The sequence below is a fragment of the Mus caroli genome, unplaced genomic scaffold (genome assembly GCF_978045245.1).
Source record: "Mus caroli unplaced genomic scaffold, Mus_caroli_1 scaffold_2, whole genome shotgun sequence".
Classification (NCBI taxonomy): Eukaryota; Metazoa; Chordata; class Mammalia; order Rodentia; family Muridae; genus Mus; species Mus caroli.
The window spans coordinates 35460892-35484115 of record NW_028227257.1 but is presented as its reverse complement, the minus strand read 5'-3'; the positions used below and the strand labels follow the sequence as shown (position 1 = coordinate 35484115).

The 23224-nt window shown below is 43.9% G+C and overlaps 1 protein-coding gene across 5 annotated transcripts in view; it reads right to left on the bottom strand.

Annotated features, from left to right (window-relative positions):
- Dzank1 (double zinc ribbon and ankyrin repeat domains 1) overlaps positions 1-23224 on the bottom strand; it is a 57890-nt gene that overhangs the window by 7022 nt on the left and 27644 nt on the right. Inside the window, exons 11-19 of one of the 5 annotated variants that reach the window (XM_029474516.2) lie at positions 14371-14493; positions 12827-12991; positions 11283-11490; positions 6928-7031; positions 5703-5777; positions 4461-4557; positions 3987-4087; positions 2051-2131; positions 1454-1581 (exon numbers count right to left, since the gene is read on the bottom strand). In XM_029474516.2, coding sequence (XP_029330376.1) covers positions 1454-1581; positions 2051-2131; positions 3987-4087; positions 4461-4557; positions 5703-5777; positions 6928-7031; positions 11283-11490; positions 12827-12991; positions 14371-14493 — 1082 coding nt within the window. Of the gene's footprint in view, positions 1-1453; positions 1582-2050; positions 2132-3986; positions 4088-4460; positions 4558-5702; positions 5778-6927; positions 7032-11282; positions 11491-12826; positions 12992-14370; positions 14497-23224 lie in introns of all 5 variants that reach the window. The other 4 variants (XM_021155837.3, XM_029474517.2, XM_021155838.3 and 1 more) reach the window with 4 other exon arrangements.

The following is a 23224-nucleotide window of genomic DNA, read 5'->3' as shown; positions in this document are numbered from 1 at the left end:
AATTGAAACCTTCAGGAAACTTTAGAAAGTCAACAAAGCTTTATAATATATATCAAATATTCTGCTATAAAATAAAACTGAAAGTGAGCATTATCTTCTCATCTATGCATCTTATGGGAAATATAAAAATGCTCTCAGAGAAAAACATATAGTTCCTGTGTTTTGAGACAGGCTCTTGTTATTATAGACCTGTCTAGCCTCAAATTCATGGTCCTCCTGTTTCGGCCTCCTAGGTGCTGAGACTGCAGGTGTGAATCAACAGACATAGTGACAGATTTTATAAGTGCATATAGTTAACTTGAAAGAAGAAGAAAACCAAAATGAATAGCAGTCATAAAGCATATGTTTTGAATAAAGATGCAAGAGAAACTGAAACAGATAAGAGAAGCAGAGCTAAGGAAGCTTTTTTTTCCCGTCTCCATGGTAGCCAGGAATTCCCAACAATGCCTCACCAAACCAGGCCTTGAACTTGTCTGTTTAAGAATCCAGGAAGCAAGAGGGCTGGATACCCGCAGCATCCTTTGACATTTCTACTGTGACAGCTTGTCATATGTCATAAATGATATACACTCCAGGGGATCCTCCAAATTTGGAAGCAAAGAATCACAGATAGGGACTGGGTTGTGAGTCAAGGTGGTTCCGAGGTTGGACAGTGAATGACTTAACATAGGACTTCTTCATCCTCAGGTGGGGAAATCTAAGGAGCCAAGAGACGGTGTGGTAAATCCACATGCCAGCTCCTCACCATGGTATGGTGACGTGCAGGCAGATATGCAAGGCCTTCTTTCTGCATTAAATTCATGGATGTATTTTCACGAAGTCTCCCTTTACTTGGTAAAGTTCTTAACAGTTTGGATCATGACAAAAACTTTGTCCATTATCCCAAGAGTTAAAGATTTGCTAGATTCAGACAAGTTCATGTTGGATGTGGTGGCACACACCTACAAGCCCAGCACCCAGGAAGCAGCAAATTCAAGGCCAGATTAGCCGACATTCGCAGATTTTAGGTTGGCCATTTCTACATAAAAATACCCCAAAAGGTAAAAATAGGTTAGCAAATGCATTGCCATTAATAAAGCCTAATAAGTTAGGCAACCCAATTGAGTATGGATCCAACATGACCAGAGAGCCCCCTGCTCCTGCCATCATACCTTCCCTGCCTGCTACCAGCTTGGACTACATCCTCCCAGAACTGTAAGCCCAATTACACCCTTTCTCCCGTAACTTGTTTCTATCAGGGCTTTTTAACCACAGGGATAACAAAGTAATTAAAACACTAGCTTTGGAGAACTCCCTACTCAGCCTCTCACTAAGGCTGAAATAGATTAAAGCAGTTCTAAGTGGTTCCTGTTGAACAGGGCACTTGTCTGGACTGATTCTACTGCAACAGAACCCTGTGAGCCATATCTAGTCACAACAGGGTGCTCTAGTGTCCTTTCAATGGTTCACTTACGGTCCCCACTGCTGGTCGATGTCTGCTCCTCTCTGAGCGAGGACTGGAATGGCTTCATAGTGTTTATTCACAACAGCCACAATAACAGCAGGTCGACCTTGACTATCACAGCAGTTAGGGTCTGCTCCCTGTGGGTCATGGAAAAGGACAAACTTGCCATAAAACCCTGAATTCAACATTGCCCAACTGCCATCCCACCATGAACAACACATGTCCTAGAATGGGATGATGGCACTGAGTATAAGTCACAGGAAGGGAGAATGAGGGATCTCATGAACACAGCTACGATGAACGATGAACGAGGCCCCCAGATGTTTAAGACTCCTCCCCACAGCAGGAGGAGCCACCTTTTCATGGCAGGAAAGCAGGCTGAAGGTAAATGGCCACAGAGCAGGGATTCTGTCTAGCCTCATGGACAGTACTTGGATTCACATGTGCTTGCCTACATGATTCGTTGCTATAAACACTGGCAGAGTAACGATGAGTGGGAAGCTCTTCGCTAGTCATTTACCCCATTTGCATACAGAGTTTAGTTAACAGGCAGCAGGCACAAACCAGGCTGATCTCTGCAGAGAGGCCCGTTCTCATGGCACTCACTTCATCCAGCAGCTGTTCCAGCACAGGCAGTCTTCCTTTCCCTGAGGAGCCAACTTCCTCCAGCAGGAGTTTGTTTTCAGGCTGCAGGATGACAGAATGAGGTCATCTTCATCTTCTTTGTGCATCTGTGTTGTAGAGTCCCAGCCCCAACATCCAAGGCATAATCCCCCAGTGCCACCCGCTTCCCCAGCTTAGCAGCCACATTCTCTACTGAACCACATGGATGGATGAGTGCTGAGAGAGGGAGTGTGAGTGTGAGTGTGTGAGTGAGTATGAGTGAGAGTGAGTGTGTGTGTGTGTGTGTATGTGTGTGTTGGGTGCCCACAGTCTTCCACATGCAGCAGTACTAACATCTCTGTGTAACTGTAACATGTGTAACCTGTGCTCAGCTCCCAAGCCTGGCTTGGGTAAGGACACTGTGTTGACACTGTTCTATACAATCAAGGGCAAGGAGGCTCATGAGAGACCTCACAAAACCTCAGGAACTTTGCTAGCTTTGTAATGAATATTTCTAGGAAGAGCAGCTAGGGTGAAACCTAGAATCTACTCTGCAGGCTTACTAAAGTGCTAAGGCCAGGCCACTATGACAGATCACAAGCACCCTCAGAAGTGGAACCAACAGAGCCTATCTCTTAGGAAAAATACTTTCATTTGTCCATAGACATAGGAAGAATTTCGTTTATGTTTTCAAATGCTATGAAATTTACTGTTTTATGTCTTTAACATCATTTTATATATATATATATATATATATATATATATATATATATATATATAAAGGATTTCAAATACTGAAAGCCTGAAGGAAGTGGCCCCCAAAAGCCCATTGCTTTAGTATGCTTCTGTCACTGTATCCTGCTCTTTGTAAAAGTGTTGACAAAACCTAATCCCCCTGCCTTCCTGGGTTGCTAAGTGTTTCAGAAGATACGGGGTTCAGGCTACATTACCCCTCATTTGCCATACCACTTTGCTGGTAACTTTCTTAGAACAAGGTACTGTATCCAAATCAGAGGAACCCCAGCATGGGTCTTAGGTATGGTACCCAGTCACAATGAATTCCGCACCTTATAGAAAACTGTATTAGAACATCAGCTTCCTGAGCTCTGGGGCCACATCTGAGTGTCCTCAGAGTAATCACTCCGTAGCTGGAGCTGGGGAGTGCAGATAAGAAGTCAAGGTGCACAGTGGCAGGTCCGGGTCACACACGTTAAAGAGATGTGGTCCCAGCCAGTGGAACTGTTTGGGAAGGGCTAGGAGGTGTGGCCTTGTTGAAGTGAGTGTGTCATTGGGAGTGGGCTTTTAGGTTTTAAAAGCCCATGCCAGGTCCAGTTCTCCCTCTCTGCCCATGGATTAGGATGTAGTTCTCAGCTAATGGTCCAGTGTCTGTCTGCATGCCATCATGCTTCCTGTCAGGATAATAATGGATTAACCCTCTGATACTTTAAGCAAGCCCCCAATTAAACTCTTTCTTTTATAAATTGCCTTGCTCATAGTACTAGAACAGGAACAAATAAAACCATCTATGACTACCCACCTACACAGGGACTTCAACTCATACACCTATCATGCTCAGCATTTACACTGGGCAGCCAAGGTCAGGCCCAGATCTGATCCAACTAGCCCTTCATTAGTCAGTGATTAGACAATGAAGGGTCGTCATGTATTTAGCCAAACTAAATACAAAACAGAGATAAATGAGCACTCAGAACTTACCCCAGAAAAAACAGATGATCCAGGACATTGATGGGACTAGCTTAAAATAGTTCTAGTTTATCATTCTGAGAAATTTTAAAGGATTATGCCTCCACAAAATAAATGATACAGTTACTTAAGAGGAGGAGAAAATGAGAAAGCATTCCATTACAAAATGTCTGTCCAAATAAACATCAAAGCGACAGGCTGCAAAGGAGCTACAGAGACTGAGAAGGTCACCTACTGTGAGCGGCTCTGGGTTTACAAGGAAGCTTTTGGCCTTGAGATTCTTCATCTTCTTGATACTTTCGGGGGTGTCTGAGATGCTCTGGCTATAGGCACTCACTGAAATGACAAAGATTTGGAGACCAAATGACCCTGCCTTATTTCACACATGCAAGGAAGCCCCTCAAAAGTCACAAGGATAAAATGGATTTCCTAGACATTTTTTATTAAACCTGGCAGGAAGGACCCCCACCCAGGAACTGGAAAATGAGGGAGGGAGGGAGGGAAAAGAAGGAATTTTAAGTTTTAGGTTAAAAAGCACGTGCACACCCTCTCCGGCTAAAGCAAATGAACTCCCCAAGTCCCATGAAGGACTTTAAAAGCCACACCCCAACTCCAGGAAAGCCAGAGAAATACGCTGCCTGAAACATGGTGAGCTTTGCCTAGTTGTCTTTCACTAATTTCTGAAAGCTCACAGAAGGGTATTACTCACCCAAGCTGGACCTGCTGTCATATAGTCCATTCCCACCTTCGGTGACACTGCTCAGAAAGTGGTCACTGAGGTTCACCGACTTGTTGAAGTACAGGCTCTGGCCAATGAAAACATTTCAAGCATTACTAATGATGATGTTCTCTCAACAGAGAGAACAATCAGTGCTAGCCTGCTCCTCAGGAGGCACACTTTGCTTGCCTATTCATGGGCCTGAGGCCTGGAACCTTGTGCACAGTACGCAACCAGTCTGCCATTAAGTTATATCTCCAGGGTACTGTCTATTTTTTGTTTGTTTGTTTGGTTTGGTTTGGTTTGGTTTGGTTTTCGAGACAGGGTTTCTCTGTATAGCCCTGGCTGTCCTGGAACTCACTTTGTAGACCAGGCTGGCCTCGAACTCAGAAATCTGCCTGCCTCTGCCTCCCGAGTGCTGGGATTAAAGGCATGTGCCACCATGCCCGGCTACTGTCTATTTTTTTTTTTTTGTTTTGAGACAGTGTCTCACAAAGTTGTCCCAGATGGCTCTGAACCCACTCCAGCCTTTACCTTGATATGAACACCAGTAAACATTTTTGCTAGTCTTTTTCCAAGTTTGATGTATCCCAGACATAATCACTTCAGTGAGTTCTAAATGGCCCAGAGGAATACTAGAGCAAGGGTGGGTGGCACTCTAGTTCCTACCAAATCCTTCTGTGCCAGACAACCAGTCTCTTTGATGGCACAGGTATTTATTTAATCCTATGGAATTTCTTGTGAAAGTCATGTGTGGTGGTTTGAAAGAAAATGACCCACATACAACAACAGGGAGGGGCACAATTAGGAGGTGTGGTCTTTTTGGAGTAGATACTGTCTTGATGGAGGAAGTGGTCACTGGGTTTGGGCTTTGAGGTCTCAGATGTTCGAGTCACACCCAGTGTGACAGTCACTTCCTGCTGCCTATGGATCCTGATGTAGACCTCGGAGCTCCTTCTCCAGTATTATGTCTGCATGCATGTCACCATGCTTCCCATCATGATGATAATGGTCTAAATCTCTGAACTGTACACCAGCCCCAGTGAAATATTCTCCTTTATAACAGTTGCTGTGGTCATGGTGTCTCTTCACAGCAATAAAGCTCTCAGACACCAGGTTTCCTACTGTTTGAAACTTTCCTTTCTAGTCACTACACAAAAGCATTCATGTAAACTGTAAGCTGGGATTCACCAGTACAATCAGATCACAAATAACTTGTAAAGGACTACATACCTTGTTTGAGACTTGAATATAGTTCAGTCTGATGCTAACTTCATAGCCATCTTCATGGACAGTGGCAGAGATAAGCTTTAAAAAGAAATGTAAGGACATTCTCAATTGTGGTGTGGGACTCAGTATCTAAAATTTCTGAGATATCAGACTCTATATTTAATAAAATATTTACTACAGAAGAAGGTCAAATAGAGAAGCAAAGGGAATAAACTAAATGAGATAAATAGAAAACAAAAAACAAAATAGCACACCCCAAACCAACTGATCTGTAATCCTAATTATAAATGAGTGAGATACTTCAATCAAGGACACAGATTCTCAGACTGAATAAGGAAAGTTTATATTTTCCACAATAGACTTCCTTCAGTCAACCGCATGGCCAAGACATCACTTTTGTAAAGGGATCCTGGTGAGTGGGTGGGGGGCAGCTCTGCATGCAGTAAAAGGAGCTCACAAGCAAGCAGCCTTCTCTGCCCGCTGTGGAACAAATTTAAACAGGGCAACTAATGTTTTTGAAGATAAGATGGTAAAGTTTTTCTTTAGGTCTTGTGAGGCAGAAGTTCTCTAATGCAAGAGCTTAGCCTTGCGGTTGTAGCTCAAAGCAGCCACAGTTAACATGTAAATGGATGAAAATACCTCTGATCCAGTAGCCAGAGGGCAGAGTTTTCTCAACTCCAGATTAGGACCAAAAATATATACGCTATCAAAAGAGTTCATTCATGGAAGCTGAGCAGTCCTTGAAAACAAGACAGACTCAGTGTTGGATGTTTTGTGACAGAGAAGCTGATGGTCTGATTTGGAAGGGTCTCTTCTAGTCTGTGACAAACAGAAAATGTTCTTCCACTGATCTGTCTTTTAGTATTGATTTTGTGCCAAAGAAAAGGTGTGGCTTGGAATATGATGCTCATTACGGTCCAAAAGTCTAAGATGCAGCAGTGCAGTTTGGAGCAGCTTGCCAAACTTCTCTGGGCTGCAGTTACACTGGTAATCAAGAAAGACTTGCTATGAATATCTACAGAGTAAAACCAAGCGATGCAAAAAAACAAAACAAAACTTAAATTTTGTGCCATTAAAAACCACTACTTTCTCATGTTCGGGTCAGTATTCCTCACAGGAGACAGTGAGGGTGGAAAGCAGGGAAGGAAGAGAAGGCGCACTTGATGAGTGAAGTCTTAGGAAGGCCTGGTCCCAGGGATGCTCTGAGCAGAAGCCTCATCTTACCCACCTTCCCCATCCTGGGCTCTGCAATCAAGGCCCGGAATTCAGGGTTGTTCTGAGCATAGGACCTGAGGTGAGCAGAGATGTGATCCAACTGCTTTCTCCAGTAGCCTAAAAGGAGAGACACCCAAGCATGGATAAGCCTTCCATACTTAAGAAAGACAGAAGCAAGTGTGGAACATATGTTCTCAGGTTATTTTCCTGGGCCGACCTTGTTGGCTTTCCATATAGAACCCCAAGTGCACACTAAAGTAAGTTCCACAAGCACCCCAGCTATTATACATGATCATCACAGGTTTCAAAATTTCATGGATTCATGGATTGCTGCATGTCAAGCCCTTTCATCTTACATTGTCCTGTCTTTCAAGTAAATCACACTTCTTAACTGTATGGGTTTGATGGTTGTATTTATCTCAATCAACATACGGAATGGGCCCACTTCACCAGAAAGTTTCCTGTGCCCTTTCTAGTCTACACAGGGACTTTGATGCATTTGAATTAGAAAACAGAGCAGTTTCGTGAGCCCTGATTGTTTGGTTCTCATATGTTGGAGGAAGACATAGTGGCTCCCACCTTTCTGCCCAGGTTGGAGGTCCTCAACATGGTGAGATGGATTGAGGTGGGATCTCAGCTAAGATGGCAGAACCAGTCAGCCACTGACAGGACGAGTTAGCTCTTCTTTCCTCCTGCTATCTGGGTTCACTCAAGTGGCTTAGTCCTTGTTGGAACATGGTGCCTCCTTTCTCCTTAAGTAGAGTCTCTCTCATTCAGGAACACATGATGATTTTCTTTACGTGGTGGTAACTTTCTAGAGAGCACACTGACCTTCATCTTTCTTAAGGCTTAAGGGTATCTGACCTATCATGTTCCATTGGCCAGCAAGTGACCAGGGCAGCTACATTCCCAGAGAGAGGAAACAGTCTTTTCCTTTTGAGGACAGGAGGGATATTAGGAATCATTCTGGAAACAGCTGTAGACAATCTCCCTTAGGACTAATGCCACACTCAAGTCTGTAAGAGTCGATCCAACTGTGGCTGAGTTCTAACTCCTAGCAAGAGCAGAGCTGAGATACTTCTGTCACGGCGCTGGAGGAGCTTGGTAATCCCTTTCCCCAGAGAACCCAGTTTAGAAAAGCAGTGAGAAACTGGAGGGATTGTTCAGTGACTGGGGAACATGCTCCTGCAGGGGACTCAGCTTTGGTTCCTAGCACTCACATGGTGGCTCACAATCATCTCTAACTTTAGTTCCAGGGCATCTGATGCTCTCTTTGACCTCCATGGGCAGACACCAAGCATACACATAATGCAAACACATATATGCAGGCAAAACCACTCATACATATAAAATAAATAAATGTAAAGATAAGGATTTAAATTCTCTGGGAGTGTTTTTAGAGACATCAGTACATTAATGAAAAGAATGTACTGAAACTCAGAAAAGTCAGTGGGTGGTGTCTGAATCCTGATCCACTCTCTCTCCCTCCCTCTTGCCTAATATGATGGAAACTCCACTCCAGGTAAGTAGAGTCAGGAACACAGTCCTGTCCATCTTAGTTCTAAGTTCCACTTCAGTATCTCCTTGGAATAGATAGGACTTCCATATTTCTCCTCCTGCCACAACTGCTTACTCCACAGCCTAAGTTCTTGGCAAGCATGGTCAAAAGGTTGGAGAGTCTACATTGGTGTCATGTATTGTTGATACTGGGTACCCAGATCACCTGTGCTTGACTCATTTATCAAAGGCCCCTTTTGAGAGAGGTAGAAATAGAACACTCTATGTGATTGCTATATTCCTCGGGTTACTCTGAGAGAAAAGTACCATTGTCTATGCCAAAACAGATTTCTGCCCAAGGGGGAAAGGAGGCCAGAAATCAGAGTCTGGAAGCTTTTCCCAAAGCAACTGACTTCACTGTAACAGAGTGTGGAAAAGTCCAGGCTCAGAACAGCGGAGAGGATGTGTGGTTGTTTGAATAGATCTGGCCCCATAGACTCATGTGTTTGAATGTTTGGTCCATATGGAGTGGCACTATTAGGGGTGTGGTCTTGTTGGAGGAAGCGTGCCACTGTGTGGAGGGGGGGGGTGGGCTTTGAGGTCCTATATCCTCAAGCTTGTCCCAGTGTGGCACACAGTCTCCTTCTGCTGCCTGTGGATCCACATAGAGTTCTCAGCTCCTTCTCTAGCACCATGTCTGCCTTCACACTGCCATGCTCCCTACCATGATGATAATGGAGTAAACCTGACTCTGTTTTCCTTTATAAGAGTTGCTTTGGGGCAGGCAAGATGGCTCAGCGGGTAAGAACACTGACTGCTCTTCCAAAGGTCCTGAGTTCAAATCCCAGCAACCACATGGTGGCTCACAACCATTTGTAATGAGATCTGATGTCCTCTTCTGGTGTGTCTGAAGACAGCCACAGTATACTTATGAATAATAATAAATAAATCTTTGGGCCAGAGTGAGCAGGGATGAGTGAGCAGAGTTGACTGTAATGAGCAGAGGCCCTTAAATAAGTAAATAAATAAATATCAATTTTTTTAAAAAAAAAAAGAGTTGCTTTGGTCATGGTGTCTCTTCATAGCAGTGAAACTCTGAGACAGGATAAAATAAGGAGCAAATTTAAGGTACTGGGTATTTCGCTCTATGGTAGGGTGTTTGCCTCGCATGCACAAGGCCCCTCAGTTCAATACCAAAGAAGGAATTGGGGGCAGTTACAATGCTGATAAATTTACTACAGAAAACAGCTATGTCATAGGTCAGCCACTTTACATAGAACCAGGATAATAATTAGGTAATAAGAACTCTCCTGAAGCCAGAAAATTATTCAAACACTGACCTAAGAAAATGCTGCTGTAAAAGATCCCTCATTTAATTGGGTCAGTCTGTAGAAGGACTGATGGCCTAGAACATGGTAGAAACACCAGAGCAATGAATGGCCTAACAGTATGCTGGCTCAGTGGCTGGAGTGGTTAGGGAGCCTTGCCAAAACCGCACAACCACCATCTTCCTAGGATGGCAGAATGCAGGCCAAACGTGTGCTCCCCAGTGAGCTGCATCAGAGGTTTCACACTGTGGGGTGAACTAAAGTTCACGAGAAAGACTGAGCTAGCTGCTAGACAGAGACTGTGCCAACAGCAGTAAAAAGCCTGGAGGGAAACCAGCCCAGGCTTGAAATAATCAATTATTAAAAATCTCCAGGTTCAACAAAATGTGAAAACAAAGAGGAAAGTTCAATAAAACGAAGGAATCAAAGGAAGGAGAAAACCTGCCTGTGACAGCAGCTGCACATTGAGGCTTTAAGCAAACTTCCTAGGAGCCATTAGAAATGCTCAGGGGGTTAGGCTGCAGATCCTGTAGATGTTCCACCGCTCCTGCAGCTCTCTCTCTCCCTCTCCCCTCTCCCTCTCCCTCTCTCTCTCCCTCTCCCCTCTCCCTCTCCCTCTCCCTCTCCCTCTCCCTCTCCCTCTCCCTCTCTCCCTCTCCCTCTCCCTCTCCCCCTCTCCCCCTCTCTCCCTCTCCCCCTCTCTCCCTCTCTATCCCCCTCTCCCTCTCTCTCCCCCTCTCCCTCTCCCTCTCTCCCTCTCCCTCTCTCCCCCTCTCCCTCTCCCCCTCTCCCCCTCTCTCCCTCTCTCCCTCTCTCTCCCCCTCTCCCTCTCCCTCCTCTCCCTCTCTCTCTCTCCCTCTCCCCCTCTCTCCCTCTCTCCCTCTCTCTCCCCCTCTCCCTCTCTCCCTCTCTCTCCCCCTCTCCCCCTCTCCCCCTCTCTCCCTCTCTCCTCTATCTCTCTGTCTCTGGGACACTATGTGAAGGATGCCTGTCACAAGAGCCAGAGAAATGTCAGGTAGAGGCAAGCCCATGGACAGGCAGATCAGCGGCTGTCAGGCAGTCTGGTCTGCCCTTGGGAGAAGTGATGTGGAAGGTGACCATCTGAGAAGCACAGGCTTGCTCCTGGGGTGCAGACTGTGTTGTGTTCTGCAGACTGTGAAGACAGCTATGTAACATCACTAACATGCCTGATGTCATTCAATTGCATGCTTAAGCATAGTTAAAATGGTGAACTTTACACTATGTGAGTTTTAAACACTAAAAAGCCATAACGGCAGGTGATAAAGATGACACAGATTCAGCCTGTGTGCCCAGCAGAGGCCCACATGTGCCATGAGGCTGATGGACTGGACCGCAGGCCAGGAGTTAAAGTACTTGAGGAGTAAAAGTTTAAGGGAAGGCTGCTGTTCGTACAGAGAAAATGACCTGAACAAAGGAAAAGGGACACACTCCCAGTCCATGACAATAAGCCTGAAAGGGAGAATAAATGTGAGGGCCTGTCAGAGAGAGGTTTTCTCCCACCAGAAGCAAGTGCCTCCCTCACCTCTTCCCGGGCTGACGGCTGTGAGGACTGGCCTGTGGTCACTCATCTTCTCCTGCCTCTGCCTGTGAGAAGCCGCCTCCAGTTCCTTCTTTGCCAGGAGCTTGCCAGATGGGTAGAACAGGCCAGAGGTCTGAGTGCCCGTGTCCTTCTTAGACCCACTGGCAGATGTGGGCAAAGGGACGGTTAGGGACTGCCAGGCAGATCGGGGCTATGAGCAAGGGAGACAATACATTTAAAGATTAGAATATAATGTAATTAAATTCATTTACACTAACAGAATATAATTTAAATTGTGGTGGTGGTGATGGTACTGGAGGTGGCAGCAGTGGTGGTGGTAGTGGTGATGGTGATGGTGAAGGTGGTGGTGGTGGTGGTGGTGGCAGCAGCAGTGGTGGTGGAGGTGGTGGTGGTAGCGGCAGTGGTGGTAATGATGGTGGTGGTGATGGTGGTGGTGTCCTCCCCACCATTGCCCCATCTTCCTTGCTTGTGTCTTTCCCAGAAACACTTAGCTTGACCCATGATGCTAGCCCACTCCCCTTGGCCATTTATTGTCCCCAGTTCAGCCAATTAATGATGCTTCTATCCTGACTGGGGCCTGGAAGACTTCTATCCTCTCAGTTCTGTAATTCAGTTGAATACAGTCTTTACTATGCAAACATATTCAACTGTTAAGAACCAGTTTCTTTGATGGATCTAAGAAAATCACCATGGAAGGCTGTGTAGGCTGTCTGATGTCACCACATCTAAAGGGACACTGTTCACATGACAGACAGTGTATGTTTGTGTATTTATTAGGATAATTTCACAGTAGAGAGAAGAAAATGCCTAAAAAGGTGCTACAAACAATTTTTAACAGATGGCAGACAGTATAAGAAAGAACACCTTTTTTTTTTCTCACTTAAACTATGGTGTGAATGGGCCCCAGTGGGCCCCACAAGTATGACCTAGTTAAGACAGCATGGGTCCTTCACAAGTGCATGCGCAGTCTCTCGGTTTCCAGCAGTAAAGAGAAGGTGACTGCTGAAGCATTGTGCAGCTTAGAGAATCTGTGAGAGCGAACAGGAGAATGGTTGGCCTTGTGTGTGCTGCTCAGTGACAAGCCAGAGGCTATTGACATGGAGACATCTTATATACTTGATGTAAGTTTTCTAAGACACAGAAGAGCAGGGAGGAAGATTCTTGGAACACTACTGGAAAGATCCAAGAGAAGGTCATTCTGCCCGTGCAGAGAGAGCTACTTCTTTCTGGGGCACTACATCCACTGCCTCGTCCTATGAGACTTGAAGCTCTGTCAGAACAAGGCAATTTTAGTTTCTTGGTTGTTTTTCTGAGACAAGGTTTTACTTTCTACCCTAGGCTAGATTTGAACTTGTGCAGATATATAACTTTTGAAGAAATCATTCAAGCATTTAAAACCTACATTGAATTTATTTACCTGCCTAATTCAAAGTTCATGTGCAAGGTCTATGTATTTTGGCTCTGTTCTCCTGGGCTGATTCACAGGGCACACAAAGTCAGAGTTACACCTGAGCAGCAGTTCTTACCTCAGGAAATGGGCGAGGCGTTCCAGCAACTATGGCCAAGCTGTTATGCATTCTAAACCTTGTTATGGACTTCACATAAATACCACAGGAGCCACAGAAGCGGGCAGTCAGATGATTGCTGGCCCCACATTTTGGGCAGACAGAGTGGCTAGCAGAAATGCCAAGCTAGAGAATAGAAAATACATGTATGATTTTAGAGTTTAATGTGTCTGTATAAACTATTCTCACACCATACAATTTCTAGCCAGGAAAATAGCACAGGCTCCTGCCTGCTGACCTAATAGCTCTCCCTCAGACTTTCTCCTACCCAGGGATCAGCACTTAAAGAAACATAGCTCATCCAGGCTATCTTTCATAGTATTATAGGTACTTAAAAATTACTTCTGAAATTTATTTTATGTTCGTGTGTGTGTGTGTGTGTGTGTGTGTGTGTGTGTGTGTGTGTTATATTACAGTGCCTGGGAGGAGTCGGGGAACAACTTTTGAGGGTTGGTTGTTTCTTTCTACCACATGAATAGCAAGCATTGAATTCAGGCCTTCAGGCTTGGTAGAAGGTGCTCCCACCCACTGAGCCATCTTTCCAGCCTGGTAGTGTCAGTCTAAAGGAAATAAGTGGGAACAACCTTAGTGGGCAGCAATGGAGGATATCACCTAAATAAGCCATGATGGGTGCACATAGTCTGTTATGGACAATGCAATGCAGAGCTGCTGTAGGGAAGCATGACGAGGAACTAACACAGTATATTGCCAGGTGGAAAGGCTGGGTCAGTAAGCACCAGCCTACCGGGGAACTAGAGGACACCTGCATTCTCAGGGGTAGGAGGGCTTCTGAGCAGGGGAGGCTTTGGATGACACGAAGATGATGACCATTCACTCTAAGCCTTTTGTTACTCAGATGCTGTATCAGATAAACATAAATTATGTGAATGTTCTGAGTGAAAATTAGGCAACTCCATTCACAAAAGAAATTCCAGTGGTCAATAAATGTGGAAAGGTTTAACCTCAAAATATGAAAACCAAATGGCAGTGAGAAGGACTTCTCAGTTCCAGCGTATGGAACTATCATTTCTATCTCCCAATTTTTCCCTCCTGCCCCCAGCCTGCTCCAGCCCTGCTTGCTCCAGCAGGGCTATCTTCAGACACCCCAGAAGAGGGCATCAGATCCTGTTACAGATGGTTGTGAGCCACCATGTAGTTGCTGGGATTTGAACTCAGGACCTCTGGAAGAGCAGCCAGTGCTCTTAACCGCTGAGCCATCTCACCAGCCCCTTCAAATTCTTAATACAGAAAACATAGGAAATGTTTCCTGCAAGGCCACGGGGACACCTTGGTGGACGGGGTGCCCAGCACAAAAAGGCTCAGTCTTTTCTGTTGTTCGTGTGGCTGTCTTGTTTTGTTTTGTTTTTCAAGACAGGCTTTCTCGGTGCAGCTCTGACTGTCCTAGAACTCCTCTGCAGATCTCTGGCTAGCCTCAGACTCACAGAGATCTGTGATTTAAAGGTATGCCCACCACCACCTGGTGAGCTCAGTCTTAAGGTGCCTACCATGGCTCCACACCAGTCACAGAAGGATGCCTCCCAGAGGTTCTGGCAGCCACACCTGGAGCAGGAAATGGTCTCCCCATTTCGAGCGGGCGGATGAGGGACTTCATCTCCATTGCACAGCCACTGCTGAACAAAGCAGCAATGACAGGCAGTCAGAACTACGTTTTCCAGCTCCCGCTTCATCCAAAGAATGGAAGAAAGCCTTGAAATGACAGCAACTACAACTACCCAGCTATGGACAAAAGGAGCAAAAGATTCATTTATGTTTGTTTGTTTGAGGCAGGGTCTCTCTACATAATCCTAGCTATAGAGACCAGGCTGGCCCAAATTCACAGAGATTCTCCGTCCTCTACCTCCCACATGCTGGGCTTTTTTTTAGAGTTCATATTTGTGGTGCTTTGAATACGCTTGGCCCACAGGGAGTGGTACTGTTAGGAGGTGTGGTCTTGTTGGAGGAAGGAAGTGTGTCACTGTGGGGGTGGGCTTTGAAGCTCTGCCCAGTGCAGAAGAGTCAGTTTTCTCTTGGCTGCAATCAAATCAAGATCCCCAACTCTTAGCTTCTCTTGTGCCATGCCTGCCTGGAAGCTGCCATGTTCCCTCCTTGATGGCAATGGACTGAACCTCTGAACCTGTAAGCCAGCCCCAACTACTGTCCTTTATAAGAGCTGCCTTGATCATGATGTCTATTCATAGCCATGATTTTCTATTCTATTCATGGAAACCATAACTAAGACAATATTCCTTCCTGGAGACCACAGGAAATTGATGAAAATGGTCCTCCTATGTCTATACTCCTTTATAGCACTGGTATCTCAGGCTGAGCAAGACAACTGCTGATTAACAGCACATTACTGATAACCAAGCTGAGCCATGCAGGGCCATGACTGAGGATTATCTTCTACCCTTTGCCCTGATGAAATGTTGCTTTATTTTCCACTCTGGGCCTGGAAATGGTAGGGTAAGGTAAAAGCCACTTTTATTCTATCTTGTAAGACCACAGTTGAGGCTGGAAAGATGACTCAGTAGTTAAAGAGAAAACGCCACTCTTTCAGAGGATCCCGGTTCGATTCTCAGCACCCATGTGGTAGTTTACAACTGTCTGTACCTCCAGTTCTAGGGGATCTGACACTTTCTTCTGACCTCTGAGGAAACAAGACACACGAGTGGCACACAGAAATACATGCAGACAAAACACCCATATACATAAAATAAATCATAAAATTAAAAAAAAGTAAGAGCACGTTTGTACTTCGTGCTGTTGAACCTGCGGATCCACACAGTAAGTAGTCTGGCATATACACAGGGCCAGCCGCTAACAGCTTATTTGTTTTGAGCTATTGTTTAACACGGGCACGTCTAGATGGCTCTCTGGGAAGGATGTAAACTACATCGCTGGGGGCACGGGAACCCTTACTACACAGGGACAGAGTGTGGGAAGCAATACGGGGAGAAGCTCCAACACCATGAATCTCAGAGGTGAGGCTGCTGCCCGACCAGCGACAACCTTTACAATGAGTAGCTGCCTTTCTTCAGAGTCCCTGTAAAGTGTGCCAGCTCGGGATGGAATGGGGAAGGCAAACTGGAATGTTGTTAGTCCCCTGCCTTCCCAGATTGCCACATCTCTAAATAAAGTACAGTTTCGTGACTCAGTTCCTGTCTCTGGTCCCTGGCTCCAGTATTCTAGTTACACAAGGAATTCTTTTATTGTGAAGAGGAAAATGGTTGTTTCTTAAGTATTTCTGACACTGTTAGGTAAACCTGGGTTAGACTCTTGGCTCCTGTTCCTTATTCACTATTGGGTAATGTGACAGCTTCTTGCTTTCCCAATGGGCGTGATAGTAAAAGTGGCAGTCCTGTGACTAGATGCAGGCACTGGTCTGCAACCTTATGTCTCATTTTACAGCCTGTTGTCCAGGATTCCACAGTCCCATCGATTTAACAGTGTCCTCACAGGTCCTAGTGGGTTTGGGATCTTCAATGCCAAGTGAGTATGAAGGAATGCTAAGCACAGGATCAAGTTCTACACCTCAAGTTCCATCTCTCCGGGTTTTTCTCTCCATAAGTCACTAGGTGGTGACTTACACATGAAAGAACTCTAATTCTATATTCCATCCCACTTACGTATTGCCATTTTTCCTGGCACCTAGGTGTCAAATGGTTATCAAATCAATGAATACTGATCCAATTAATAACAGAATACATATACTGCCACATATTCCATATGCAATATTAAATATATTATCCTCAATATAGCATATTAAGGATATCTTTATAAATATATCCTTAAATATATGAACAACAACAAAAAAATCTTTCTAAGGATAATTTTCTTTCAATGATGGCCAATTTAGTTCACTGTATCTGCCCAGCTGAACCCTGTTTAACTCAGGGGTATTGTTATCCTTAAACAGAACTTTTTTTTTATAGAAAGGATTCCTATCAGTCCATAACATGGGGAACTGAGGAAGGAGAGAGGCCATATCAGCCATAAACACAGGGAGCTGAGGAAGGAATATTTCTATGTTCATTAACTTAGTTTCTGTGCAATCAGAGACAGGCTCTTTGGGATAATCCAAAAGGCACAATTCTTTGGAAACTTTTGCTTCAGATCTTACATTTCAATTATCCTAATATTAATTTTTTTCTTTTTTAAAAGAAAAAGATTTATTTTTATTTTATGTGTGTGAGAATATTTTTCTTTTTTTTAAGATTTATTTTATTTTATGAATACACTGTAGCTGTCTTCAGACACACCAAAAGAGGGCATCAGACTCCATTACAGATGGTTGTGAGCCACCATGTGGTTGCTGGGAATTGAACTCAGGACCTCTAGAAGAGCAGTCAGGGCTATTAACTGCTGAGCCATCTCTCCAGCCCCTTATATGTTTCTATATGTATGTATGTGTACCATGTACATGCCTTGTGCCAGAGGCCATCAGAAGAGGGCATTGGATTCCCTGCAACTGAAATGATGGATGGTCATGAGCCACCATGAGGGTCTTGACACCAAAACCCGGTTGTCTGCAGGAGCAGTAAACGCTCCTAAGTGCTGAGCCACTAAGTTAAATGCTGACGGAGATTTTGCCAGTGTTGGGTTCTAAACATAAAGCCGTCAGATTTTTCGTTCAGAACTGTGGAGGTTTGAATATGCTTGACCTAGGGAGTGGCACTGTTAGGAGGTGTGGCCTTGTTGGAGGAAGTGTGTCACTGTGGGAGTGGACTTTGAGACCCTCCTCCTTCTCTTGTTTGCATTCGGAACAAGATGTAGAACTCTTAGCTCCTACAGCGCCATGTCTGTCTGCATATTGCCATGCTTCCCACCATGATGATAACGGACTGAACCTCTGAACAGTTAAGCCAGCCCCAATTAAATGTTGCCCTTTATAATAGTTGCCTTGGTCATGTGTCTCTCCTCAGCAATGGAAACCCTAACTAAGACAAAGATTCAAGTCCAAGTGGGCTTTTAAAGTTGCTTTAAGGCAATAAAAATTATCTTACCCTATCCTATCAATATTGCTAAACAAAGATATGAAGCTATCACACTGAACATGCATTTCTATAAACACGCTCATTCTAACACCTAAATCCTCATGAGTCATCAACTTTGGGGCCCTGGAGACATGTTTTAGCAGTTAAGAGCACTAGTTGCCCTCGTGGAAGACCAGGGTTTGATTCTCAGCACCCACATGGGGGCTCACAATTATCTGTACCTCCAGTTCCAGGGGATTCAGTGATCTCTTCTGACATCCATGGCCATCAGACATGCACATGGAAAAGTAAAATAAAATAAATCTAATTTTAAAAAATGTTTATATTTCTCCTAAACTGTTTTGTTGACAGATGAGAACCAGAAATGGAAGAATCATATCACTGGCAGTTACTATAACTGACTTAACATGTATTACTTTTGATAAGAAGTCCAGAACACCAAAGGAAAGAATAGAGGGGGAAGAGGAGGGGATGAAAATGCTCTTACATTATGTCTTCAAGCTCTTGCTCCTCTAATTTAGGATAGCCTCAAACCTGCAATCCTCCTGCTCCAGCTTTCCAAGCCCGGGATTATAGAAGTGTGACCCCCACACTCAGAGTTTCATGTGTGCCCTGGTGGTTTCTGATTGAGAATAACCTTAAACTTCAGACTGTCCTGCCTCCACCTCCTAATGCTTAGGAATGTGTGCCGGCTCACACAGTTTGTGTAGTGCTTGGACTTAAACTCAGAGCCTCAAGAATACTAGGCAAACAGTTTGCCAAGTGAGCTATCTCTAGCCAAAACTTAAATCTTTTGATGAGAAATTTACTTGAGTCTGTCAGAACATTCATGCCCTGAGCACCTTCATTTTCTACTGTTATGGCTTCTTTTTTTGTTGTTGTTGTTGTTGTTGTTGTTTTTTCGAGACAGGGTTTCTCTGTGTAGCCCTGGCTGTCCTGGCACTCACTTTGTAGACCAGGCTGGCCTCGAACTCAGAAATCCGCCTGCCTCTGCCTCCTGAGTGCTGGGATTAAAGGCGTGCGCCACCACGCCCGGCCTGTTATGGCTTCTTAACCTCACTATCATTCTCTCAGCTGCTATGGAAAGTGACAGTGCAATTTCATGATGATAGAATGCTAAAAATCTGAGCTCACATTACCAGACAGCTACAAATACAAGATTCGCCCAATTTACAACGCATTTGATTTGGGAATAGCATGTGGGTGTTCTGGTTGGTTTTACCAGTCTCATTAGCCCATTTCCACAGTTGGTTTTGAAAATCCAGCCATGGGACAGAAATAATTTTTTTAACCTAACAGATTTTCCCTTAGGTAGCAATGGAGCAAGACTGCACAGCTATAAAATCTGCTCCGGATGCACTAAGACTAGGAGGAGTGGACAAGGACACCTATGTGGGAGGTGAGTTATGCAAATTTAGTTCCAGTCTTAGCCTTTGGCCTGGGGCTAAGAGCACAGCAAAAGGCAGGGGGTGAGGGGGACCTGATAATTAAAGCTGCATGCAAGCGCTCTTTTTGCCCCTCCTTTTCTTGAACTGTTTAAGGCAGAGGTTATACCATCCTTACAAGGTGTGCAATGCATAGTTGCAGGATATATGTAACTACAGTAGGATGGATGACCTACCAAACGACATTCTTTTTTTTTTTCAAGACAGGGTTTCTCTGTATAGTCCTGGCTGTCCTGGAACTCACTTTGTAGACCAGGGTGGCCTAGAACTCAGAAATCCACCTGCCTCTGCCTCCCAAGTGCTGGGATTAAAGGCGTGTGCCACCACGCCCGGCGCTAACGACATTCTTTCATTACCATTTTAATATGCCTGGCAAAATACATGATGTAAATACTAGGATTGGAATAACACGTGGAGGGGTTTCCCCACATGGGAGCATTTAACACATTTTAATTAATAAGAGTACTTTATATAGTGGGCTGGAGGGAAAGCTCAGAGGTAAAAAGCACTGAGTGCTCTTCCAGGGCCCTAGATTCAGCCAGCACCCACAAGGCAGCTAACAAATCTGTAATGCCAGACCTAGGGAATCCATCACCCTCGTCTGGCCTCTGCAGGCACTGCATGCATGTGCTGTACATGCACTCGCAAATACCCAAACACATAAACAATAAGATCTAAAAAAAAAAAAAAATTGTGTATGTTTTGTGCATGGCATGATGTATGTGCGTGCAGTGGTCACCTCTATCACTGATCATGTGATATGTGTATGTGATCATGTGATATGTGTATGTGATCATGTGATATGTGTATGTGATCATGTGATATGTGTATGTGATCATGTGATATGTGTATGTGATCATGTGTATGTGCGTGCAGTGGTCATCTCTATCACTGATCATATGCATCACCTCCTTAACTATCCTTTTTGGATGGTTAGAACATAACAGGTTTTAAAGATACAGTGAGTGACGATGACCAATAGTAACACAGGGGAGAATTAACTGCTCATCATGAAGTACGAGAGCGCTCTTGACTGTATCTTCAGAAGCTTAGTGGATCTTTCACCAACTTCTCCCTACACCATCACCTAGCAGTCTCTGGCGGTTGTTTTTAATGATGTCTTCACATCATGCATGTAAATGAGATCATTCAGTATTTGACTCTGGGCCTGGCTTATTTCACACTGAACAGAATGTCTCCATGTTAGGGGTGAAAGGAGGTCCTTCCTTTTAAAGGCTGAATTGTATTCTACTTGGTATGCACGCCATGTTTGCTTTATCTGCTCCTCTGCTAATAAAGTCAGGCTGCTTTTGTATAGTGGCTACTCTGAACTGCAGTGATCAGGACATGCAGCTATCTCTTTGACATACTGATATTTTTTTTGGGGGGGTGTATATGTGGTAGTAATACTCCTGGATCATATGATAATATATCTTTAAATTTTAGAGTTATTTCCAGAAGTTTTCCCACATGTTTATATTAATTTGCATTTTCATCAATAGTGGATAAGAGTTCTTCTTTTTCCACAGACTCACCAGCATTTGTTAATTTTGTCTTTTTGATAACAGCCATTATAACTGGAGTGAGACAATATCTCATCTTAAGTTACTTTATTTGTGTGTGTGTGTGTGTGCACACGTGTGCGCAAGCACACACACATGGAGGGGACAGGGAGGTCAGAGGACAACTTTGGGAGCTGGTTTTGTCCTTCCACCCTGGGTTCCAGGTGGAACAACAAACTTGGGTTGTGAGACTTGCACACCAGGTGTTTTTTGCCTGCTAAGCCACCTCCCTGGCCTCTAGCTGATGGTTAGGGGTATTGAACATTTTCAAGTGCCTACTGGCAGGCTACTTGTAACACTTTTTAGAGTATCTACTCGAGTCCTCTGTTCATATCTTGGCCACCTTTTGTGGTGGAGTTGCTTTAGTCTGTCAGTACTGGGGTGCAGTGCAGTTTGAGTGTCCTTCTCCACCCTGCTCAGTCTTTACGCTGCTGACCCCTTTGCTGTGCAGACTTGTCTTCCTTTTGTGCAGTCCTGTTTGCCTATTTCCACCTTTGCTACTGTATTTTAGGGTCATAGCTAAAAAGTCATCACTAGGAAATGCCCTGAGGTTTCCTTTGTTTCTTCTAGTACCTTTGTAGTTTCAAGTCGTAGGTTTCAAATCTTTAGTTCATGTTTAATTGTTATACATACAAGAAAAGGGTCCAGTTTCATTCTTCTGCAGGCTGAGATCTGGTTTTCTTAGTACAATTTATTAAAGAAATTGTCCTTTCCTCATTTTATGTTCTTAGAACCTTTGTCCAAAATCAATTGGTGGGGAGCTGGCTCAGTGGTTAAGAGGGTTGCTTTCCAGAGGACCCCAGTTCAATTTCCAGCTCCCAACCTTCTGTAACTCCAGTCCAAGGACATCCAATACCATCTTCTGGCCTCTGAGGACACCAGGCAAACACATGGTGCACAGACATATATGATAACAAAACACTCATATACATGTAATATGTAAATAATACAAAAAATAAGTAAATAATAAACAAATATGTAAATACTTTAAAAATCAATTGGTGGTATATCTGTGGGTTTATTCCTGGGATAGCTGTACTGCTATTTAGCTCCGCTGGCCTATATATGTATCTTATATGTACCTGTGCTGCTTAAGGTTTTTTTTTTTTTTTCAGGAAGTGTGACGTCTTCAGCTTTGTTCTTTTTGCTTAAGACTGCTTTGACCATTCCAAGTCTTTTCTAATTCCATGTGAACTTCAGGATTATTTTCTCCATTTTGTAAATAAATAAATAAATAAATAAATAAACAAATAAATAAAGTCATTGAAAATTTGACAGTATTTCCCTGAATCTGTAGATGGCTTTGGAAACTGCAGACATTTTATCTATGTTAATTCTTCTGATGCCTGAACATGGGCTAACCTTCCATTTATCCCTGTCTTAAATTTTATTCTTTCTTTTTTTCTCTTTCACTTTTTGAGACAGAGTCTTGCTGTGTAGCCAAGGCTGGCATGGTATTCATGCTTCTCCCACCCAACCCTCCTGCTGGCTTGTTACCATGCTCAGATTTTCTTCTATTTCTTTTATCACTGCTTTAAACTTGTCATTTTTTATGCTTATAGCTAATTATTTACTGACTCTTCTTCAAAACTTACTAGAAGAAATAGAAAAAAAAACAAAAACAAAAACAAAAGTAAACAAACAGAAAGCCCAGCAGTGCATGTATGTGCACACATCCTAAATAGAAAATGTGAAGGGAAAAAAAGGCCAGGCATGGTGACATACACCTTTGATCCCACTTAATCAGGAAGCTGAGGGGCAGATCTTTGTGAGCCTCAACAATATAGTGAGTTCCAGGCCAGCCAGAGTTACATAATGAGACCCTGTCTAAAAAAATAAAATAAAATAAATTAAACAAGCAAACAAATAAGTAAAAAGAAATTTAAAAAAGAGGATCAAATTAAAATCAAAGCAAAGAGAAGAAAATAATAAAAAGCAAAATGAAAACCAGGATGTAAAATGTGAAGACTTTAAAAAGACGACAAAGGTCACACATCCTTATGGGAGGATGGGACAGGGCACCCATTCTATCAAGGTAAGAGAAGCATCTAACCACAGACCCTATGGACAGTATAAGATGCTGTCATAAGGCAGCATGTATGAGGTGTTGGAAAGGAGTGATATTATAGGGTTAAATGTATGATAACACCTCTACTGGTATAAAAAATGAAATAGGAGACAGAAATAAATGGAAAGCTATCCCATGTTCAGGTATCAGAATTACCACAGAGTAATATGCTTGCAGTGGAGGTCAGGGGGTAATTTTGGAAGTCAGTTCTCCCCTAGTCTCCAGTCCATGGAACTCAGTTGCCAAGCCTCTATGGCAAGCACTTTCATCTGCTGGGCCGTCTTGCAGCC